The following is a 23,510-nucleotide window of genomic DNA, read 5'->3' as shown; positions in this document are numbered from 1 at the left end:
GGGTGTGTCTGGGAATAGGCAGCAATGGGTGTGTCTGGGAATAGGCAGCAATGGGTGTGTCTGGGAATAGGCAGCAGTGGGTGTGTCTGGGAATAGGCAGCAATTGGTGTGTCTGGGAATAGGCAGCAGTGGGTGTGTCTGGGAATAGGCAGCAATTGGTGTGTCTGGGAATAGGCAGCAGTGGGTGTGTCTGGGAATAGGCAGCAGTGGGTGTGTCTGGGAATAGGCAGCAGTGGGTGTGTCTGGGGATATGCAGCAATGGGTGTGTCTGGGAATAGGCAGCAGTGGGTGTGTCTAGGAATGGACAGCAGTGGGTGTGTCCGGGAATAGACTGCAGTGTGGTTGTGTCTAGGAATGGACAGCAGTGGGTGTGCCTGCGAATAGGCAGCAGTGGGTGTGTTTCCGGGGATAGGCAGCAGTGGGTGTGTCCGGGGATAGGCAGCAGTGGGTGTGTCTGGGAATAGACAGCAATGGGTGTATCTGTGAATAGGCAGCAATGGGTGTATCTGTGAATAGGCAGCAGTGGGTGTGTCTGGGAATAGGCAGAAGTGGGTGTGTCTGGGAATAGTCACAAATAGGTGTGTCTGGGAATAGCCAGCAGTGGGCGTGTTCGGGAATAGACAGCAATGGGTGTGTCTAAGAATGGACAGCAGTGGGTGTGCCTGCGAATAGGGAGCAGTGGGTGTGTCTAGGAATGGGCAGCAGTGGGTGTGTCTAGTAATGGGCAGCAGTGGGTGTGTCTAGGAATGGGCAGCAGTGGGTGTGTCTAGGAATGGACAGCAGTGGGTGTGTCTAGGAGTAGGCAGCAGTGGGTGTGTCTAGGAATGGGCAGCAGTGGGTGTGTCTAGGAATGGGCAGCAGTGGGTGTGTCTAGGAATGGACAGCAGTGGGTGTGTCTAGGAGTAGGCAGCAGTGGGTGTGTCTAGGAATGGGCAGCAGTGGGTGTGTCTAGGAATGGGCAGCAGTGGGTGTGTCTAGGAATGGGCAGCAGTGTGGGTGTGTCTAGGAATGGGCAGCAGTGGGTGTGTCTAGGAATGGTGGATGTTTTTGCAAATTCCTCTCCAGCATCCCAAGCAGGTGTTCCCAGATTACCAGGTTGGCTGTTCCCACCGTTCACCTCACACCCTGGCACCTTGTGGCGCGCTGGATCGGTTACAATGTTTATTTATCTTACATTTGGGGTGTTAATAGCCATGGGAGAAAACGGGAACAGATGCTCCATTTCTAATGACATATGAAAGACATTTCTCCGGAAATATTTCCAGAACGCAAAGACAATTTTCTTCCCAAAACAAAGACAGAGACACAAGTCTGGGTGACCCCCAAACACCCCCATCCACATGGTGGAGTCGACAAATCGGCCTGAGAAAAAAAAATTGTTAGCAGGGAGGCAGTGAAAGTGTTAAATGGGGGGGAGGGGGGGTTGTCAACTTGCTCACGCTGCTGAGTTTTCAGAGTTAATGAAGTTAGATTGAACCTACGTGTGTTTGTGTAATTATATTCCGCAGTATGTGGGAGAAAAGTACGACTCCCTCCTCGTACGTGACAGATGGGCGAGGGCGTCGGTGTCAGCAAACCCACCAATGAAGGCACCAGAGCTGCAGATCATTATACAGGTGGTCGGTCTATAGAGACCACCAAGATAACGGCCAGGCTGCTTCGCTACGTTTCTCTGAGTTCATATCGGATAAAAAACATTGCAACTTTGTAACATAAAATTTGTAAACAATTTTAAATAGTGAAAAAAAAAAAAGTGCCGATAGTCATAAAAAGTCGACCATTTTTGGGGAAAATCAAAGTTTTCAAAAAGCCCTCATCCTATCGGCAACATTGATGAGCGAAATCGAGACATTTACATTTTTGTTTGAAATTTTAGGGAAAATTGGTAAAGATTTTACCCAAATTTTCCCATTCTACTTCAGTCCACATTGAAGGCAAAATGAAGGCATTTTGTTGGGTTTTAACCACTTGACCAACGGGCCTTATTTGGCACTTCTCTGCTTCATGTAAAAATCACAATTTTTTTGCTAGACAAATCAGATCCCCCAAACATTATAGATTGTTTTTTTAGCAGACACCCTGGGGAATAAAATGGCGGTCATTGCAACTTTTTTTCTCGCACGGTATTTGCGCAATCATTTTTCAAACACTTTTTTTGGGGGAAAAAAAAAAGTTTTCATGAATTAAAAAATAACAAAACAGTAAAGTTAGCCCAATTTGTTTGTATAATGTGAAAGATGACGTTACGCCGAGTAAATAACATGTCACACTTTAAAATTGCGCACACTCATGGAGTGGCGCCAAACTTTGGTACTTAAAAATCTCCATAGGTGACACTTTAACATTTTTTACAGGTTATTATTTTCGAGTTACGGAGGAGGTCTAGTGCTAGAATTGTTGTACACGCTCTAACACACGCGGCGATACCTCACATGTGGGGTTTGAACGGGGTTTACATATGTGGGCGGGACTTGCATGCGTGTTCGCTTCTGCGAGCGAGCTACCGGGGACAGGGGCGTTTAAAAAAAAAATATATATATTTTTTTATTTTACTCATTTTTTTAAACTTTTTTTTTTTTTTATCACTTTTATTCCTATTACAAGGAATGTAAACATCCCTTGTAATAGGAATCAGTGTGACAGGTCCTCTTTATGGAGAGACGTGGGGTCAATAAGACCTCCACATCTCTCCTCCAGGCTTACAAGCATGAAATCGGTGAAAAAACATTCACCAATCTCACACCGACAGCCGCCATTGCGGCTTTGTTTACTTCCGGGTACCGGGCGTGACGTCATAACGTCGCGCCCGGGCCTCCGACAGTCATCTCTATGCTTCCCCAGTCAGCACCGGCCGATTCACTTTCCGGGGCCCCCGATGGCACGGGAGAGCCCGGAGAAGCACCAGATGGCGGCAGGAGGGGGGGGGGGGGCGTCCCCTCCCGCCGCCTATAAGAACGATCAAGCGGTGGAACTGCCGCTATGATGCACAGAATCGGCGGCTGAAGGCGGTGATATCTGAATGATGCCTGTAGCTGCACCCATCATTCAGATATCACCGCACAAAGCCGAGGACGTATTTTGACGTTCAGCGGTTGTAACGTGGTTAAGGGCGTGGAGGACTTTGAGGGATATTTTTATGAATGTTTTCACCCAACATTCACACAACTTCCACACAAGAGTCACCCAAATTTTACATGAGATTTAATTAGAAAAATTGGTGAGTCTTGGGTGAAAGTTTTGTGAACTTTTGGGTGAAAACACTGATAAATAAACTCCAGAACGGTTCCTAAGGGTTTATGAGGTTTCTGTTGACTGTGTTGGACCTGTTCTTGTGTTTATTAAAAGAAAAAAAAAAAACTGTACAACATTTTTTTTATTTAAATAACATTTTATAAAATTTAAATTAAATTTAATTACATTTAAATAAAATGTCATTAAATTTAAATAACATTTAATTAAATAAAAAAATAATAATAATGCATACAAGAAATATATAATAGAGCACTTAGGGCTTTATTATAAATTATAATAAAATTTTATAAAATTTAAATAAAATTTAATTAAATTTAAATAAAATGTCATTAAATTTAAATAACATTTAATTAAATAAAAAAATAATAATAATGCATACAAGAAATATATAATAGAGCACTTAGGGCCCATGTCGTGAATTGACCTTTTTTTTTTATAAAAGGAAGCCTATTGTTTGCCAGGGGGCAGGTAACACAGGAGACGATTAAAAAAAATAACGATATAGCAAAACAGTATTACATGCCCTACTGTGTGTCGCATGGGCACACCCTAATCATCCTGTGTGGCGCAGATTCCCCCTATTTAAACCCCTGATATTTCACCAAAGCCCCCTAATGGGGCTCCTAAACATTTTGTACATTTTTTTTTTTTTTTTTAATTGGAAAATAATAAAAATAAAAACGACATACACCAATCCGTGCCCTACTGAAAAAAAAATATAAAAAATTAAATTGTGAAAAATAAAATAATAAAGACGACATACATTACCCATTGCCTTACTGACACCAATCTCTGCCCTACTAAAAAAAATAATTAAAAAATTAAATTGTAAAAAATAAAATAATAAAAATAAAAATGACATACACCATCCATTGCCTAATGCCGCGTACACACGATCATTTTTTTTACATAAATATTTGAGCATTTAATAAAAATTCTATGAAAAATGCTAAATATGTTCCACAGAGGAGCTCATAAGACTCCTTTTATTATTTCCTGCAGTGTCAGCCAAGTGGCCCTATGACGCCATTGATCAGCGCGATAATATCCCGCGTCTTTTCCTCCCCATTGATTCCCATTGGCGATAAGTGAAATTCACGGATGATGAGGGTATTTTTAATCTGCAGTTAATTAATTAAGACTAATTGGCAGCTGGGAAATCGGCAAAGATAATTGGAAGGAAGAGTGTCGCCGGATTCAGATGGAATGGGCTGTGTGCTGAAGACATAAAGACTGATAAAAAAAATAAAAACCGAGAAGATAAATTTAGGGACTCGATAACATTTTCCTGTACTTAGCAAAAAATTCTTGGTGAAACGCCTGATCTGTAATTGTTTATGGATTTCTTACTGACTTCAGAGCCGCTCGCTGTGATAATTGGAAAACGCTGGATGCAAATTAATTTGGTTGCGCTGTTTTGCCAAATTAAATGACTCCATTACTTAAAGTGTATATAAACCATAACAATGAACTTCTCTTGTCCTTCCTCCATGTTGTGGAGATGAGGAGGGGGGAGGTGTTATGTAGTCCCATATTAGCAGGCGTGTATCTACCTCGAGGCAAACAAGGCGTTCGCCTTGGGCGGCATTTTTCCGGGGGGCGGCGCCATGCCCCCAAGAAGAAGGGACACTATGAGAACTGCTCCTCTGCAGTGGCGTCGTTACGGGGGTGCAGGAGGGGGGGCTGGGTGACACTCGCCAGAGGGGTGATACCAGGGGAGGCCACGGACTGACCGTTTGGTGACAGGGGAGGGGAGCGAACCAGAAGCAAGAGGCGGCAGTGGGTGCAGCCTCCGATTACGGACGTACCTCAATTGTCAGAGCAGGTTGGAGTCCCAGGATGTGAAAGTGCCTCGGCAGTCTCACTACACACAGCTGGTAAAAAGGACCCAGCGGGGTGCGGGAAGGTGAAAGTCTGGTGTAGTTTTATTTTGGGGGATGGGAGTCTCCTGGTGTAGTATGGGGGGATAGGGAGCCCCCTCTCTCTCACTCAACACCTCCCTCACCCCACCTCTTTCTCTCTCTCTCTCACCCTACCTCTTTCCCCTTCCCTCTCACCCCCATCTCTCTCTCCAGAGACCCGACCTCTCCCCTCTCTCTCACCCACTTTCCCCCTCCCTCTCCTCCTCTCCCCCTCTCTCTATTCAGAGACCCCACCTCTCACCACCCCCTCTCTCTCTCTCCCCTTTCTCTCTCACCCCCTCTATCTCTCTCACCCCACCTCTTTTTCCCTCCCTCTCACCATCTTCTCTCTCTCTCCAGAGACCCCACTTCTCCCCTCTCTCTCACCCCCCTTTCCCCCCCTCCTCTCTCTTTAGAGATCCCACCTCTCACCATTCCCTCTCTCTCTACCCTTTCTCTCTCACCCCCTCTCTCTCTCTCTCTCTCTCTCTCTCTCACACCCCACCTCTTTCCCCCTCCCTCTCTCTCTCTTACACACCCCTCTCTCACTCCCCTTTTCCCCCTCCCTCCCCCTCTCTCTCTCCAGAGATCCCACCTCTCACCCCAGCTCTCTCTCCCCTTTCTCTCTCACCCCCCTCTCTCTCTCACCCCACAGCTTTCCCTCTCCCTCTCTCTCTCACACCCCACCTCTTTCCCCCTCCCTCTCTCTCACCCCACCTCTTTCCCTCTCCCTCTCTCACCCCCTGTCACCCCCCTCTCTCTCTCTAGAGACCCCACCTCTCCCAACTTTTTCTCTCCATCACACTCCCTTTCCCCCTCCCTCCCTCACCCTCCTCTACCCCTCCTCTCCCCCTCTCTCTCCAGAGACCCCACCTCTCACCACCCTTTTCTCACCCGCTCTCTCTCTGTCACACCCCACCTCTTTTCCCCTCCCTCCCTCTCATGCCCTCTCTTTCTGGAGACCCACCCCTCCCCCTTTCTCCTTCCCTTCTACTCTCTATCACACCCCACCTCTTTCCCTCACCCTGCTTCTCGCTCTAAAGGGTAACCTGATATAAGGGCAGACTCTGATGAGGACCATGATAAGGACCCTGATGTAAGGGGAACTCTCACAAGGACCCGTATATAGGATGGGGCTCTGATGGGGAATCTGATAAAAGGGGGGACTCTTCCGAGGAGCTTGAATGGGACCCCGATGTAAGGGGAACTCTGATGGGGAACTTGATATAAGGTGGGGGCTCTGATGAGGACCTTTATGTAGGAAGGATCTCTGACGGGGACCCTGATATGAGGGGGTGTCTGATGAGGACCTTGATAGGGACCCTGATGTAAGGGGAACTCTGATGGTGACCCAGATATAAGGTGGGGGGGACTCTGATGGGGGCACTTATGTAAGGACGAACTCGGATTGGAACTCTGATATTAGGGGGGACTCTGATGAGGTCCTTAATAGGGACCCTGATGTAAGGAGAACTCTGACAGGGACACGGATATAAGGTTGGGGACTCCGATGGGGGACACTTATGTAAGGTGGAACTCTGATGGGGACGCTGATATAAGGGGGGACTCTGATGGGGACGCTGATATAAGGTGAAACTCTGATGGGGACACTGATATAAGGGGGGACTCTGATGGGGACGCTGATATAAGGTGAAACTCTGATGGGGACACTGATATAAGGTGGAACTCTGATGGGGGCCTTGATAGGGACGCTGATGTAAGGGGAACTCTGATTGGGGCCCAGATATAAGGTTAGGGTCTCTAATGGGGACCCTGATAAAAGGGGGGACTCTGATGAAAAGGGGCATTAATTTACTGCCTGTGAATATTAGAATTATTTACAATGTGCCCTCACACTAAAAAGTTTGGAGACGCCTGACTTAGAACAACAAGAATTTTGGAGGCAGCCGGTTTCCTGAAGTTGTATTATTCTTACACTATACATTCCTTGCAACTAAAAAAAAAACAAGAACAAAGGCATTTTCCTTAAAATGATGAGAAATAAAAAATGTTATTTCATTCTAGGTGTTGAGAAGAGTGCGTGGGCAGTGGAAGCCTCGTCGCCAACAAATGGGCAGTGATGGGCCACCTATTGGACTGTTGTGCGGCCGGCCGGGCTGTGTCATGTGTGGGGGGAGCGCTGAGTGTCCCAGGATATTAGGATAATAATGATGTGTCAGTCTAAGAAATGCTGAATATTCAGACTCCCACCATTACTGGGAGAGACGGGGAGGAGAGACCGCTGGGAGAGAGAAGAGAGATAGTGAAAGAGGGACAGAGGAAGAGAGCGAGGGAGAAAGAGCGGGGAAGAGAGGAAGAAGGGACAGAAGGGAAAGAAAGACACAGAGAGAGTGAAAAAGGTAAAGAAGAGGGGAGAGAGAAAGAGAGAGAGAGAGAGAGAAGAGAGAGAAGTAAAGAGGAGGAGGAGGAAAGAGAGAGAGAGAAAGAAAGAAAGAAAGAAAGAAAGAGAGAGAAGTAAAGAGGAGGAGGAGGAGGAAAGAGAGAGAGAGAGAGAAAGAAAGAAAGAAAGAAAGAAAGAAAGAAAGAAAGAAAGAAAGAGGAGGGGAGACAGAGAGAAAAGTAAAGAGGAGGGGAGAGAGAGTGAAAGGTAAAGAGGAGGGGAGAGAGAGAGCGAGAGAAGGAGAAAAAGGAAGAAAGAAAGGACGAAAGAAAGAGGAAGGAAGGAAGAAAGGAAGGAAGAGAGAGAGAAAAAAAGTAAAGAGGAGGGGAGAGAGAGAGAGTGAAGGAGAAAAAGAAAGAAAGAAATAAGAGTAAAGAAATAAGAAGAAGAAAGGAAGGAAGGAAGGAAGAGAGAGACAGAGAGAGAAGTAAAGAGGAGAGGAGAGAGAGCGAGAGAAGGAGAAAGAAAGAAAAAAAAAGAAAAGGAAGAAAGAAAGAAAAAAAGAGGTAAAGAGGAGGGGAGAGAGAGCGAGAGAAGGAGAAAAAGGACGAAAGAAAGAGGAAGGAAGAGAGAGAGAAAGAAGTAAAGAGGAGGGGAGAGAGAGTGAGAGAAGGAGAAAAAGAAAGAAAGAAATAAGAGTAAAGAAATAAGAATAAGAAAGGAAGGAAGGAAGAGAGAGACAGAGAGAGAAGTAAAGAGGAGGGGAGAGAGAGAGTGAGAGAAGGAGAAAAAGAAAGAAAGAAATAGGAGTAAAGAAATAAGAAGAAGGAGTAAAGAAATAAGAAGAAGAAAGGAAGAAAGAAAGAGGAAGGAAAAGAGAGACAGAGAGAGAAGTAAAGAGGAGGGAAGAGAGCGAGAAAGGAGGAGAAAGAAAGAAAAAAGAAAAGGAAGAAAGAAAGAGAGAGGTAAAGAGGAGGGGAGAAAGAGCGAGAGAAGGAGAAAAAGAAAGGAAGAAAGTAAGAAAGAGGAAGATAGAAAAGAAGGAAGAGAGAGAGAGAGAGAGAGAGGTAAAGAGGAGGGGAGAAAAAGCGAGAGAAAGAGAAAAAGAAAGGAAGAAAGAAGAAGAAAGAGGAAGATAGAAAATAAGGAAGAGAGAGAAAGAAGTAAAGAGGAAGGGAGAGAGAACGAGAGAAGGAGAAAGAAAGAAAAAAGGAAATAAAAAAAGAGAAAGAAAGAAAAGGGAAGAAAAAAAGGGGAAGGAAGAGAGGGATTAGGGAAGAGGGAACCGAGAGGGGAGAGAGAAGAAAGAAAAGGGAGAGGGCAAGAGATATTAGAGATAGAAGAAAAGAGAGAGTAAGGAAGGGAGAAAGCGAGGGGCAGAGAAAAGGGCACAGAGGAGAGAGAGAAGAAAAAGAGGAAAAGAGAAAAAAGAAGAGAGAGATAGAGGGAGGAAAAGAGAAAGAGAGAAGGGGGTAGAGAAAGGAAGAGACAGAGAGCTCAAAGAGTGTGAAAAAGAGACATGGAAGGGAGACAGCTAGTAAAGAGTGGAGAAAGGATATAAGTGGGAGAAGTTTGAGAGACAGAAAGAAGAGACAGAGAGTGTGAGAAGAAGAAGGATAGAAGGGCTCTCTCTTAGACATAGCGAGGTGAGAGCAGTGATAGAAGGAGTCACAGACACAGGGAGGGAGTCTCAGCACTCTCAGGACTCTTTCGGATGAACACTGTCAAGTATGACTGTGATGACGTAGAATCTTCCCACTGATTCCAGATAGTGTGAAGATCTCAGAATTTCTCCCGCACAGATCAGGTAAGTCTCTCTATTCGTCTTTCATTGATGCTCCCTAATAATATTTTTATCACCTAATTGGTTCACTTTCTCTGCCCCCCCCCTCTCCTTTTCTATGCATGACCACCCATCCTGCCATGGTATGAGGCTGCCATAGACAGTAGCGGGAGGTTAGACATGTAGGCCTGCTGGAGATTTTTCAATCAGCTGGATTCTTAAACATAACCCATTGCATCAAAAAATGAAGATTCCTACCTACCCAAATTGTTAGGGGTGGGTTACCTTTAGATATTTTTTTTTTAACGACTTGATAGTGAATTTGTTATAAAGTCATCCTCTGTATAACTGGCATCAGAGTTAAGTGACGTCTTGTAGCCCATTTGACACTTTTATAATAGCAATGTGTAGCACAGTAAAGCCTTCTTAAAAAAGAAGGTATTCTAAAGTCTCATCCATCCCATATCCCAGAAATATAAGAATTATTCCATTTCAAAACATTTAAAACCTCCAAAGTGCATACAAAGACTTGTTGGCCATCACCAAAGCCGTGTATGAAGTCTTTTGCTTCTTAATGTAGAACTTGGAACCCAACAAGACAGTAGAACCGTACAAGTTAGGGTGAGAAGGGACTCAAGGGATAAAAAAAGGCCTCCAACTGAACTGGTTGGAGGACTTTTTGAGTCCTTTAGTCCATTCCCATCATAACCTGTAGGGTTAACCTTTTTTAACGAAGAATCTTGCCGTAGAGTAGACACCACAAGATGTCCACTATTATTTACGGCCCAGAAAACCTCTTGTGCCCCTCTCTTTAGTTTCACTCGAAGACCTACCTTTCCTTGACCTGAGCCTTTCCTTAAACTGCCATTCCACTGTCCAGTATGAAGGCCTTGGTGAGAAGTAAGACTCTTAAAGTGCCCCTTTTCAAGTCTCCATATCTTTAAAACCATTACCATAGAAGGCAACATTTACTCACCTCTCTGATGGTTCTCCTACCTCGCCTTCATTCCAGGACTGCAACCTCGGGAAAGTTTCCTTGGCATTTGAGACTTCAAGGAAGGGTGGATGTCTGTGTCTCCCGTGCACGCTGGTTTCTTCCTCCAACACCCTACGTCTGTACAGAACTAGGCAGTCTATCAAATGCCAAAGAGGCTGCAGCCCTAGAAAGGTGGAAAGATAAGAGAAATGGTCCAAATGAAATGAAGTCATTTATCCTATTCTTGCCATGCAGCTCAAGGTCTATGGTTTGAATTCTACCAAGAATAGCTCTAGGTCTTGGGTTTGAATCCTACCAAGAATAGCTCTAGGTCTTGGGTTTGAATCCTACCAAGAATAGCTCTAGGTCTTGGGTTTGAATCCTACCAAGAATAGCTCTAGGTCTTGGGTTTGAATCCTACCAAGAATAGCTCTTGGGTTTGAATCCTACCAAGAATAGCTCTAGGGTTTGAATCCTACCAAGAATAGCTCTAGGTCTTGGGTTTGAATCCTACCAAGAATAGCTCTAGGTCTTGGGTTTGAATCCTACCAAGAATAGCTCTAGGTCTTGGGTTTGAATCCTAACAAGAATAGCTCTAGGTCTTGGGTTTGAATCCTACCAAGAATAGTTCTAGGTCTTGGGTTTGAATCCTACCAAGAATAGTTCTAGGTCTTGGGTTTGAATCCTACCAAGAATAGCTCTAGGTCTTGGGTTTGAATTCTACCAAGAATAGCTCTAGGTCTTGGGTTTGAATCCTACCAAGAATAGCTCTAGGTCTTGGGTTTGAATCCTACCAAGAATAGCTCTAGGCCAGTGATGGTGAACCATGGTACTACATTTCCCACAATGCTCATGAACTCTGCAGTGTAGTTGGGCATCATAGGCAGGGCCATCTTTAACACAGGGCAAAAGGGGCAGCTTCCCCTGGCCCAGTTATTGTTTTGGGGCCCAAATCAGCTGCCCCTTGAGCCTGCACTGCCTGCAAATAGTTGATAAGTGGATTTCGGAGGGCCCAAGAAAATGTTTGCCCAGGGTCCAATTAATATTAAAGACGGCCCTGATCATAGGAAATGTAGTTTCAAAACATCTGGGGTGCCAAGGTTCGCCATTACTGCTCTAGGCCTTTGGTTTGAATCCTACCAAGAATAGCGCTAGGTCTTCAGTTTGAATCCTACCAAGAATAGCTCTAGGCATTCGGTTTGAAACCCACCAAGAATAGCTCTAGGTCTTGGGTTTGAATCCCACAAAGAATAGCTATAGGTCTTCAGTGTGAATCACAACAAGAATAGCTCTAGGCCTTCGGTTTCAAATCCACCAAGAATAGCCCTAGTTCTTCGGTTTGAATCATACCAAAAATAGCTTATGGTGTTCGATTTGAATCCCACCAAGAACAGCTCTAGGTCTTCGGTTTCAAATCCACCAAGAATAGCTCTAGGTCTTCAGTTTCAAATCCACCAAAAACAACTCTAGGCCTTCAGTTTGAATCTTACTAAGAATAGCTTATGGTCTTCGATTTGAATCCCACCAAGAATAGCTCTAGGTCTTCGGTTTGAATCCCACAAAGAATGGCTCTAGGTCTTTGGATTGAATCTCACAAAGAATAGCTATAGGCAGTGCCGGCCCAAGACATTGTGCTGCCTGGGACCAAGAATGAAATGCTGCCCCCCCCCAGAAAGGAAATCACGCCAACCAAAAGGCCCCCACATTCATTATTTTATATCATGATAACTAAAGGGGACCCGTCATGGCTCTATGCATGTATAAAGGAGTATAAAGAGGACCTGTCATTATTCTTTACATGTAAAGGAATATCAAGAGGACCTGTCATGGCTCTATAAATATATATAGGACTATAAAGAGTACTTGACATGGCCCTATACATGTATAAAAGAGTATAACGAGGGCCTGTCATGGCTCTATAGATGTATAAAGAGGACCTGTCATGGCTCTATACATGTATATAGAGGACCTGTCGAGACTCTTTACATGTAAAGGAATATAAAGAGGACCTGCCATGGCTCTATAAATGTATATAGGAGTATAAAGAGGACCTGTCATGGCTCTATACATGTATAAAGGAGTATAACGAGGGCCTGTCATGGCTCTATAGATGTATAAGGAGGGCCTGTCGTGGCTCTATACATGCATATAGGCGTATAAAAGGACCTGCCATGGCTCTATACATGTATCCAGGAGTATAAAGGGACCTGTGAATTGCCGGCGGCCACAATGTCTTTTGCGCAAACTAATCAATGTACGCTAATTGTGTTTTTTTTGGTACCAAAAATATGTAGAAGAATACATATTGGCCTAAATTGAAAGAAAATAGTTTCTTTTTCTAAATTTTGGGGATATTTATTATAGCAAAAAGTAAAAAAATATATATATTTATAGCACAAAAAATATGCTGCCCCCCTAAAAGTGCTGCCTGGTACCCATGGTACCACCCGGTCCCATCATAGGGCCGGCCCTGGCTATAGGTCTTCGGTTTGAATGACACTAAGAACAGTTCTAGGCCTTCAAATTCACCAAGAATAACTCTAGGGCCCGGATTCAGAAAGAATGGCCTAACTTTCTGCTGGCGTAGCGCATCTCATATACGCTACACCGCCCTAACTTAGAGAGGCGAGTACCGTATTCAGAAAGAACTTGCGCTCTAAGTTACGGCGGCGTAGTGTAAATGGGCTGGCGTAAGCCCGCCAAATTCAAATTATCAAGGCAGTGGGCGTGTTGTATTACAATGAGCTGTGACCCCATGTAAATGAGTGGCCGATCGAACGGCGCATGCTCAGAGTCACGTCGCAAATACTCCCCAAGATACGTCCGCTCAATGCTTTGTCGACGTGAATGTAACATACGCCCAGCCCCATCAGTAGATACGCCGTCGTAAGTCCTTTGTGAATCTGGCCCTAGATCTTCAGTTTGAATCCTACCAAAAATTGTTTTTGGTCTTCGATTTGAATCCCACCAAGAATAGCTCTAGGCCTTCAGTTTCAAATCCACCAAGAATGGCTCTAGGTCTTGGGTTTGTATCCTACCAAGAATACCTCTGAATTCTAGAATAAAACATACTAGTCGATTATTTGGCTTTTTTTCACCCCCGAAGCCTCTGGGCCTCCACCCTACTCTATAGTTACATCCTATGTGGTGGTGTTGATCCTGAACCTGCAGGCCAGAATAAGCCCCACCATATCATAACCTGTGATGTTTTCGGGATGGACAGCGATGCATCAGTAAATAACTTAAGTTTCATGTTTCAGGCGCGTCCACCTTCCAGTAGAACATGGCTTTTGTTCCCATCATATTCAGCTTTGGTCTTTTCCAAGGTTTGTAGCATGCAATTTTTTTTTAAATTAGAATGAGTGGTGAGTAGAATTTGTGGTGTACAGCCAGTACCATGTATGGGGGTTCAGCTGGTGAGAATTTGGGGAGGAACAGCAGGTGTGGCATATATCTGGTTTGATGCCTTGACGTGCAGGTTGTATAATGTGTGGTGGCACAACTGGTGTGGTGTATGGTGGTACAGCTGGTATAGTGTGTGGGGGCACAACTGGTGTGATGTATGGTGGTACAGCTGGTGTAATGTCTTGGGGGTACAGCTTGTATGATGTATGGGGCCAAAGCTGGTATAATGTGTGGGGGCACAACTGGTGTGATGTATGAAGGTACAGCTGGTGTAATGTCTTGGGGTACAGCTTGTATGATGTATGGGGCCAAAGCTGGTATAATGTGTGGGGGCACAGGAGGTGCAATGTGTGGAGTTACAGTTGGTATAATATGTGGGGGTACAGGAGGTGCAATGTGTGGAGTTACAGTTGGTATAATATGTGGGGGTACAGTAGGTACAGTGTGTGGGGATACAACTCGTACGATGTGTGGGGGGTACAGGTGGTATAATATATAGGGGTACAGTGGGTATGATTTGAAAAAGTACAGCTGTTATAATGTGTGGGGGGTACAGATAGTATTATCTATGGGGGTACATCAAGTCAGATGTATATGGAGGTACAGCTGGTGCAATGTGTTGGGGTACAGCTGGTGCAATGCATTGGGAACAGCTGGCAAAGGTATGGGGGTGCAGCTGGTATAATGTGTGGGGGTAAATCTGGTGTGATATATAGGGGTACAGCAGGTATGCTGTTTGGGGGTTAATCTAGTATGAGATAAAGGGGTACAACAGGTATGATTTGTGGGGGTCCAGCTGGTATAATATGTTGGGGTACAGATGGTATTATCTATGGGGGTGCATCAAGTCAGATGTATATGGAGGTACAGTTGGTTCAATGTGTATGGGTACAGCTGGTGCAATGTGTTAGGGTACAGCTGGCAAAAAGTGGGGGTGCAGCTGGTATAATGTGTGGGGGTAAATCTGGTGTGATATACAGTATACGGGTACAGCAGGTATGCTGTTTGGGGGTAAATCTAGTATGAGATAAAGGGGTACAGCAGATATGATTTGTGGGGGTACAGCTGATATAATGTGTGGGGGGTTCAGATGGTATTATCTATGGGGGTACATCAAGTCAGATGTATATGAAGGTACAGCTGGTGCAATGTGTATGGGTACAGCTGGTGCAATGTGTTGGGGTACAGCTGGCGAAAAGTATGGGGTACAGCTGGCGAAAAGTATGGGGGTACAGCTGGTATAATTTGTGGGGGTAAATCTGGTGCGATATATTTATAGGGGTACAGAAGGTATGCTGTATGGGGGTAAAACTAGTAGGTATGATTTGTGGGGGTCCAGCTGGTATAATATGTTGGGGTACAGATGCTATTATCTATGGGGATGCATCAAGTCAGATGTATATGGAGGTACAGCTAGTGGAATGTGTTGGGGTACACCTGGTGCAATGTGTTGGGGTACAGCTGGCAAAAAGTATGGGGGTACAGCTGGTATAATGTGTGGGGGTTAATCTGGTGTGATTTATAGGGGCACAGCAGGTATGATTTGTGGGTGTACGGCTGGAACAATGTATGGGGGTACATTCAGCAAAAAGTGTGGGGGTACAGCTGATATAATGGGTGGGGATGCATCTGGTGTAATATATAGGGGTACAGCAGGTATAATGTATGGGGGTACAGCTGGTATGATATAAAGGGGTACAGCAGATATTGTTTTTGGGGGTACAGCTGATATAATGTGTGGGGATAATATTTGGTGTGATATATAGGGGTACAGCAGGTATGATATAAAGGGGTACAGCCAGTACCATTAGTGGGGGTACAGCTGGTATGATATAAAGGGGTACAGCAGATATTGTTTTTGGGGGTACAGCTGGTATAATGTGTGGGTATACAGCCGGTATTATATATGGTGGTATATATAACGTTTGGTGTATGGGGCTAGGTGGTGATAACTGGTATATTCCCCTCCAGGTGTCTCCGCCACACAGCAGGCGTTCCGCGTACAGCCTGACAATGCGACCATCGTCCAGGGATCCACACACGTGTTGGTCTGTGAAGTGGAGCACGCGTCGGGCACGGTCCAGTGGGTGAAAAATGGTCTTCTTCTGGGGCCGGACCGCAGGATACCCGGCTTTCCCCGTTACAGCATGACCGGAGACCCCAACAAAGGTGAGAAGACAAAGGAAAAAAAAGTTGTGGAGCTTGTGGTGCCATTTACTGTTAATGGCGCCCAAACGTGGAAAGGATACAAGAATGCGCAATCACGCGTAGTACTGAAAGTGTGGAATGAGTGGAGCTCAAAAAGCTACAGTCGCTTATTTGCTGCATGTGTGGTGTGTAGGGAAGCCCATTAAAATGAATGTGCTTCTAGTAAAAAAAAATTGAGGACTAATTGCTCCATATTGCCTGTAGCTACAGAGGTCAGTTAGATTTTGTGTTAAAGCTTATTTTTTGTAGCTCAAAAAGCGGCATGAGCTTATTTGCTGCGTTTGTGGTGCACAGGGCAGCCCATTAAAATGTATGGGCCCCCTGAACAGTGCGCAAAAAAAACCAAAAACGCACATTTGCGCAGAGCTTGATGTCATGCTACATTCGTGTGAATGGGGCCTTAAAATGCTGGCAGGCTGCCAAGTCACTGCTGGAAGGAGGAGCAAAACAGGCTGTTCAGATCGAATGAAAGTGCTTCTCCTAAAAAAAAAAAAAACTTTGAGGACTAATTGCTCCACATTGCCTGTAGCCACAGAGGCCAGTTACTTCTCATTTTACAGCTAATTTCCTGCTGGCTAAAGATATACCAACAGCTGGAGGTCTGTGCCCCCTGGCCACAGCTCTACATTAATCGCTTTTCCTCCAACGGTTTTCTGAAGCTGCACATGCCGGTAATTCTGGATCGAATATCATTTCCAATTATAAATATATCTGTGTTTTTTACAGGAGGCACACACAAGTGTTTAGTGTACTATTAATTATTTCTAATGAGGCCGCTCTATCTGCTCTTCCGGCAGGGGAGTACAACCTACGCATCGAGCGCTGCGACCTCTCCGATGATGCACAGTACCACTGCCAGGTGGGGAGGTCAGAGGTCAGCCTTGGAATCGTATCTATTACAGCTCTAATAAATGTATTGGGTAAGTGTCGCTGATTGTAAGACGTGATCCTTGTGCATTTTGTGATATATATATATGTACTCTATGTATTTTCTTTTTTTTAATAACACATATTATATATATATATATATATATATATATATATATATATATATATATATATATATATATATATATATATATATATATATATATATATATATATATATATATATATATATATATATTTAATGTTTAGTTTTTTATGTACATATTTTTTCTTAAATGGGAAAATATAAATATTTTATATATATATATATATATATATATATATATATATACTGTATATATATATATATTTTATGTACTTATTTATTTTTTAAGTGGGTATATACAGTATATATATATATATATTTATTTAATGTTTCTTTTTTTTATGTACCGTACATATTTTTTCTTAAATGGGCAAGTATAAATATTTTATATATATATATTTTTGTATGTATATATATATATTTTTGTATGTACTTATTTTATATATATATTTTTTTGTATGTACTTATTTATTTTTTAGGTGGGCATATATAAATATTTATATATATATATAAAATATTTATATTTGTATATATATATAAAATATTTATATTTGCCCATTTAAGAAAAAATATGTACGGTACATAAAAAAATATATAAAAAAATAAACATAAAATATATATGTGTATATATATATATATATATATATATATATATATATATATATATATATATATATATATATTTTGTATGTACTTATTTATTTTTTTGGTGGGCATATATAAATATTTATATATATATATATATATATATATATATATATATATATATATATATATATATATATATATATACACATATATATTTAATGTTTTTTTTTTATGTGCCATACATATTTTTTCTTAAATGGGCAAATATAAATATTTTATATATACATATATATATATATATATATATATATATATATATATATATATATATATATATATATATATATATATATATCTTTTTTTTGTATGTACTTATTTAGTTTTTAAGTGGATATATATATATATATATATATATATATATATATATATATATATATATATATATATATATATATATATATATATATATATATATATATATATATTTATTTAATGTTTATTTTTTTATGTACCGTACATATTTTTTCTTAAATGGGCAAATATAAATATTTTTTATATATATATATATATATATATATATATATACACATATACATATATATGCAACCCTCTCTTCTCTGCATTGTTCAAAGTGCAGAACTTATAAAGCTTCTCTGAGAGTTCAGAAAGAAGGGGGCGGAGAGCTGAAATGACACTCTACAGTGCTCAGTGAGAGCTGATTGGAGCGAAGGGACACACCCACCCCCCCCTTCACACAGCACACAGAAACAGAGCTGATGCTCTCAATCACAGGCTGTATGCTGGAGCTCCCTCCCCTGTCACCATGTATCTCTTGGTGTCAGAAGTGACTCATGCAGAAAGCAGAGGAGGGAAATGACACTTAGTGCTCTGGACTGAGACAAGAACACACTATGGAGGAATGTGCTTTGTTCATATTTCATTTCTGAGGTTTACTACCACTTTAAGTTGCTTATTTATGTAAATTAGGTTTTATTTTATTGTTATATCAGTCTTGGTGTGACCAGGGACGCCTCAATCCTAACCCTTTCATTTCTCTCTCTCCAGTCCCTCCGGAAGCGCCGGTATTCAAGGATCACGTGGCGGGCAGCACAGCCACCTGGGTCTATGGAGAGGAGTATCCGGTGGCTTGCGGCACCCAGAACGCCAAACCGGCAGCGGTTCTGACTATTACCAAAAGTAAGAGTGACCGGACGGGTTTATTCGGCGTCATGTGGGGAATATAGGGTCCTGTCAGCCGCAGCTACGTTTGTTTTTTTGCGCGCCACAAATGCGTCAAAACCTGCAGTAAAAATAAAAAAAACACACAAACCTCTACGCCTAAAAAAAAGGCGCAGGAGCTTCTTTGGCGCATTTGTTGCGCGTCGAGCAGCCCATGCAAGTGAAAGGGCTGCCCTATGCACATTGCATGAAAAATACGCATTGAGCGGGCGCCAGCTGGCCACATACGTGGCGATACGGCGATGAAATCTTCTTGAATAAAACTGCGAAGCAATCAAAGCCGTAAATGGCGGCTTCCCTTAACCGCGACAAGACAGGATCGAAAGATTGCCCCAATTAAATGCAACGAAAAATGTTGCTTTATAAAAAAAATAGCTTTTGTTGTTGTTTTATTAATTTTTTTTCCGATTTTCAATACATTTCAATTCGCCCTTTAAATAAACGTTATCGCCGCTGTCAATTTCTTGCCCGTTTCCACCACTTGCGATCGACCGCATTCTAGCGGCCGGTCAAACTCACGGGCGGTAGATTGTTTAATTTGCAGTGATTATTACCGCAATTCATATTAACGATTCTCTAAATTGACCGAAAATTGCCCACGTGCTTGTTGGAGGGAGATAGAGAGGGACTCTAGTGCCACCCAGTGGTGATGAAAGTCTGATGTCTCCCATGGGCAGGTGGTGTGGAAGTCACCGTAGAATCCGGTAACAGTCCCGGCTCCGAAGAAAAGCTGGAGAATACAGAGGTAACAGCCAGGTAAGTGTGTGGGATACGGGGAGGGCTTCAAAGTGAACCTTTCACTAAAGCTAAACATGTTTTCTCTGTTCTGTGAGAAGTAAAGGTTATAACACTTCCTACTTACCCATAACTAATTCTATATTGTAAAAAAAAAAAAAGACTCAAAGTTAGTTTATTCCTCAGCTATGCTATACGGCCAAAAGTTTGCAGAACCTGACCATCACACCTACCTATATGGCCAGAGGTGGGGCTTTGATGAGGCTTCGGTGGGGCTTTGATGAGGCTTCGGTGGGGCTTTGATGAGGCTTCGGTGGAGCTTCAGTGGGGCTTCAAGCGAGCTTTGCCATAGACTTCTATGGAGGCTATATGGCCAGAGGTGGGGCTTTGATGAGGCTTCAGTGGGGCTTCAGTGGGGCTTCAAGTGAACTTTGCCATAGACTTCTATGGAGGCTATATGGCCAGAGGTGGGGCTTTGATGAGGCTTCGGTGGGGCTTTGATGAGGCTTCGGTGGGGCTTTAGTGGGGCTTCAAGCGAGCTTTGCCATAGACTTCTATGGAGGCTATATGGCCAGAGGTGGGGCTTTGATGAGGCTTCGGTGGGGCTTTGATGAGGCTTCGGTGGGGCTTTGATGAGGCTTCGGTGGGGCTTTGATGAGGCTTTGGTGGGGCTTTGATGAGGCTTCGGTGGGGCTTCAAGCGAGCTTTGCCATAGACTTCTATGGAGGCTATATGGCCAGAGGTGGGGCTTTGATGAGGCTTTGTGGGGCTTCAGTGGGGCTTCAAGTGAACTTTGCCATAGACTTCTATGGAGGCTATATGGCCAGAAGTGGGGCTTTCATGAGGCTTCGTGGGGCTTCAGTGGGGCTTCAAGTGAACTTTGCCATAGACTTCTATGGAGGCTATATGGCCAGAGGTGGGACTTTGATGAGGTTTCAGTGGGGCTTCTAATGAACTTTGCCATAGACTTCTATGGAGGCTATATGGCCAGAGGTGGGGCTTTGATGAGGCTTCGGTGGGGCTTTGATGAGGCTTCGGTGGGGCTTCAGTGGGGCTTCAAGCGAGCTTTGCCATAGACTTCTATGGAGGCTATATGGCCAGAGGTGGGGCTTTGATGAGGCTTCGGTGGGGCTTTGATGAGGCTTCGGTGGGGCTTTTATGAGGCTTTGGTGGGGCTTTTATGAGGCTTCGGTGGGGCTTCAAGCGAGCTTTGCCATAGACTTCTATGGAGGCTATATGGCCAGAGGTGGGGCTTTGATGAGGCTTCGGTGGGGCTTCAGTGGGGCTTCAAGTGAACTTTGCCATAGACTTCTATGGAGGCTATATGGCCAGAGGTGGGGCCTTGATGAGGCTTCGTGGGGCTTCAGTGGGGCTTCAAGTGAACTTTGCCATAGACTTCTATGGAGGCTATATGGCCAGAGGTGGGGCTTTGATGAGGCTTCGAAGGGGCTTTAATGAGGCTTCGGTGAGGCTTCAGTGGGGCTTCAAGCGAGCTTTGCCATAGACTTCTACGGAGGCTTCGCAGACACTTTGAAGCCCCACTGAAGCTACACCTACACTGGGTATAATTTTTGAAGCAAAGCCGAAGCAAAGCAAAGCAAAAGCAAGGTGTAAATAGGACTGTAAGCTAACCATTTTATCTAGTGACAGGAGCTTTGACTAGTGCTCAGAGAGCTTTAACGAAGCCTGTCCGAAGCCTTGTTGAAGCCGAAGCAAGTGTAAATGAGCCCTTAATAAGCTAGGATTTGATGTTTGGTTTACTAGTAGGGTCAACCTTACTGACGGGGCCGTCTTTAAGGCAGGGCAAAAGGGGAAGCTGCCCTGGGCCCTGTCATTGTTGTGGGGGCCCAAAGCAGCTCCCCCATACTTGCCAACTATCCCAGTTTAAATTCCCTTGTCCCTTGAAGCTTTAGTCCTGTGCTGTGTCCCGATATCTCAGTGTAAAGTGCCGCTACTAATGCTACCCAGCTCCGCCCTATTGTTGTGTACAGATGACTCACCTGCAGACCCTGTGTTCACATGTAAAAAAACGTCATTCATATGTAAATAGCTGAGGCCGACGGCATTCATATGTAAATAAAGGCAGCATTGATATGTATATCATTCCCCTCTGCAGTGAAGAGATGATGTGCTGCAACCAATCAGCGAGCAGTATTACTGTACAGTAATCTCTAGCAACCAATCATCAAGAAGAAATCATGTGCTGTAGCCTCTAGCAACTGATCAGCGAGCAGTGTTACTGTACAGTAATCTCTAGCAACCAATCAACAAGAATAAATCATGTGCTGTAGCCTCTAGCTACTAATCAGTGAGCCGTAATGTGTGCTGTAACCTCTAGCAACCAGTCAGTAAGTGGTAATGATATGCTGTAACCTCTGGCAACCAATCACTGCCTGATCTGATACAATAAACTGATTTTAAGTCTATCTGATGTTTATTGTATGTCTCAGAGCAGGTGGAGAGCCAAATTGCATGGGGGCGGGGGTCCAATCAACAGACGGCCCTGCTTACTGAACTCTTTGGGGATGAATTGGAAAGTCGATTGTGATCCAGCCAGGTCTTCTTCCTACCCATCATCAGTACCTGACCTCAGTGGCGTAGCGTGGGTTGTCAGCGCCTGGGGCGAGACAAGTAATTTGTGCCGCCCCTGACCCATGGATTACCTATTTTCAACTATCTTCAGTCTGGTCACATGATCCACCATGTGAGACAGAGGTGGCTGTAGGGAAGAGGAGAGCGTGCTTGATAATGACTGGTAAAGCCTGGAGTGGTGACGTCATGCATATGTTCCTATGTCCCACCTGTTGTTGGTGCTCCCTCACACTCGTGACAGCGCCCCTCTAAATTTTGCGCTTAGGGCGGTAGACCCCCTCACACCCCCCATGCTACGCCACTGCCTGACCTCACAAATGGGCCAGAATTCCCACAGATACCCTTCAAAATCTTAAAGGAGCCTTCCCAGGAGGCTGTTTTGGCCACAAATGGAAGAGAAGGTGCCACGCCTTATTAATGTCCAGCATCCCATTCCCAATGGAAGACCTCCCTTTGAGAATTGGAATGCCCAGCAAGACCATATAGGTGTAATGGTCAGATTTCGACAAATTGTTGACCAGTTAATAAGCTATGAGTTAGGATTCCATGTTAGGATAACCTTTAGTACTTCCTTTGTGTAAATTTTTTTTTTTTTCTCTTTTACAGAATTGTTCCGCAGAGTACGGATAACGGAAACCTCCTGGTCTGCTCCGCCACCAATGAAGCTCTTCAGGCCCCGCTCTCCGTGAGCTTCATAATGAATGTTCTATGTGAGAAAATACTATACTGTACCCACATTTCATCATGACAGGAACCAGGTCACCAATGTGCCTAAAGATGGCAGCTGGCTCCTAACCAGGGGCGGACTGACCATTGAAGCACTCGGGCACTGCCCGAGAGCCCCATGCCACAAGGGGGCCCCATCAGGGTTGCCAGGCTCAGTAAAACCAGGGGCAGTATTTTTTATATCTGTCCCTGATATGTCCGAAACCGACATCCCGAGATTTTAGCTGCCCTGCCTCTGCACTGCCTCCTGGCGTGGTGGCCATCTGTAAGCCCAGTGGCCCCATAATCTTCTATTGCCCAGGGGCCCCATGAGTTGTCAGTCCGCCCCTGCTCCTAACTTTTTTTAGGGCCTCCTTTGTTGCTGTCAATGAAAAGCCCCTTGGCTTCTTATGCCTCGATCCTAGATAGGATTGACTGGCTGCTGAATAGGAATGAACAAGTTAGGAGAGACCTATTTTGCCGCATATTTCTGATTAAAGGAGCAGTAACCCCTTAATTTTACTTATGGAGAGAGAGAGACTTAGAGAGACAGACTGAGAGTGAGAGAGACTGAGAGTGAATGAGAGCTACTGAGAGTGAGAGAGACTGAGAGTGAGAGAGAAAGAGAGACTAAGAGAGAGATTGACTGAGACTGAGAGAGAGAGACTGAGACTGAGAGAGAGAGAGAGAGAGAGAGAGAGAGAGACTGAGGCTGAGAGAGAAAGAGAACTGAGAGAGAGAGAAAAAGAGAGAGACAGAGAGAAAGAGAGAGACTGAGAGAGAGACTAAGACTGAAAGAGAGAGAGAGGGAG

General features: G+C 44.0%; 1 protein-coding gene across 1 annotated transcript in view; it reads left to right on the top strand.

The window, feature by feature from the left end:
- Nucleotides 1-8,947: 8,947 nt before the first annotated feature.
- Nucleotides 8,948-23,510, top strand: part of NPHS1 (NPHS1 adhesion molecule, nephrin) — a 52,614-nt gene continuing 38,051 nt past the window's right edge. The window contains exons 1-7 of the mRNA XM_040327090.1: nucleotides 8,948-9,301; nucleotides 13,514-13,579; nucleotides 15,630-15,827; nucleotides 16,664-16,786; nucleotides 18,493-18,624; nucleotides 19,344-19,422; nucleotides 22,600-22,703. Coding sequence (XP_040183024.1) covers nucleotides 13,537-13,579; nucleotides 15,630-15,827; nucleotides 16,664-16,786; nucleotides 18,493-18,624; nucleotides 19,344-19,422; nucleotides 22,600-22,703 — 679 coding nt within the window. The 5' untranslated portion in view covers nucleotides 8,948-9,301; nucleotides 13,514-13,536. The remainder of the gene's footprint in view (nucleotides 9,302-13,513; nucleotides 13,580-15,629; nucleotides 15,828-16,663; nucleotides 16,787-18,492; nucleotides 18,625-19,343; nucleotides 19,423-22,599; nucleotides 22,704-23,510) is intronic.

Source organism: Rana temporaria, chromosome 10 (genome assembly GCF_905171775.1).
Source record: "Rana temporaria chromosome 10, aRanTem1.1, whole genome shotgun sequence".
NCBI classification, from domain to species: domain Eukaryota; kingdom Metazoa; phylum Chordata; class Amphibia; order Anura; family Ranidae; genus Rana; species Rana temporaria.
Note: the sequence above shows the minus strand (reverse complement) of the source record. Positions and strands in the feature narration are given on the sequence as shown.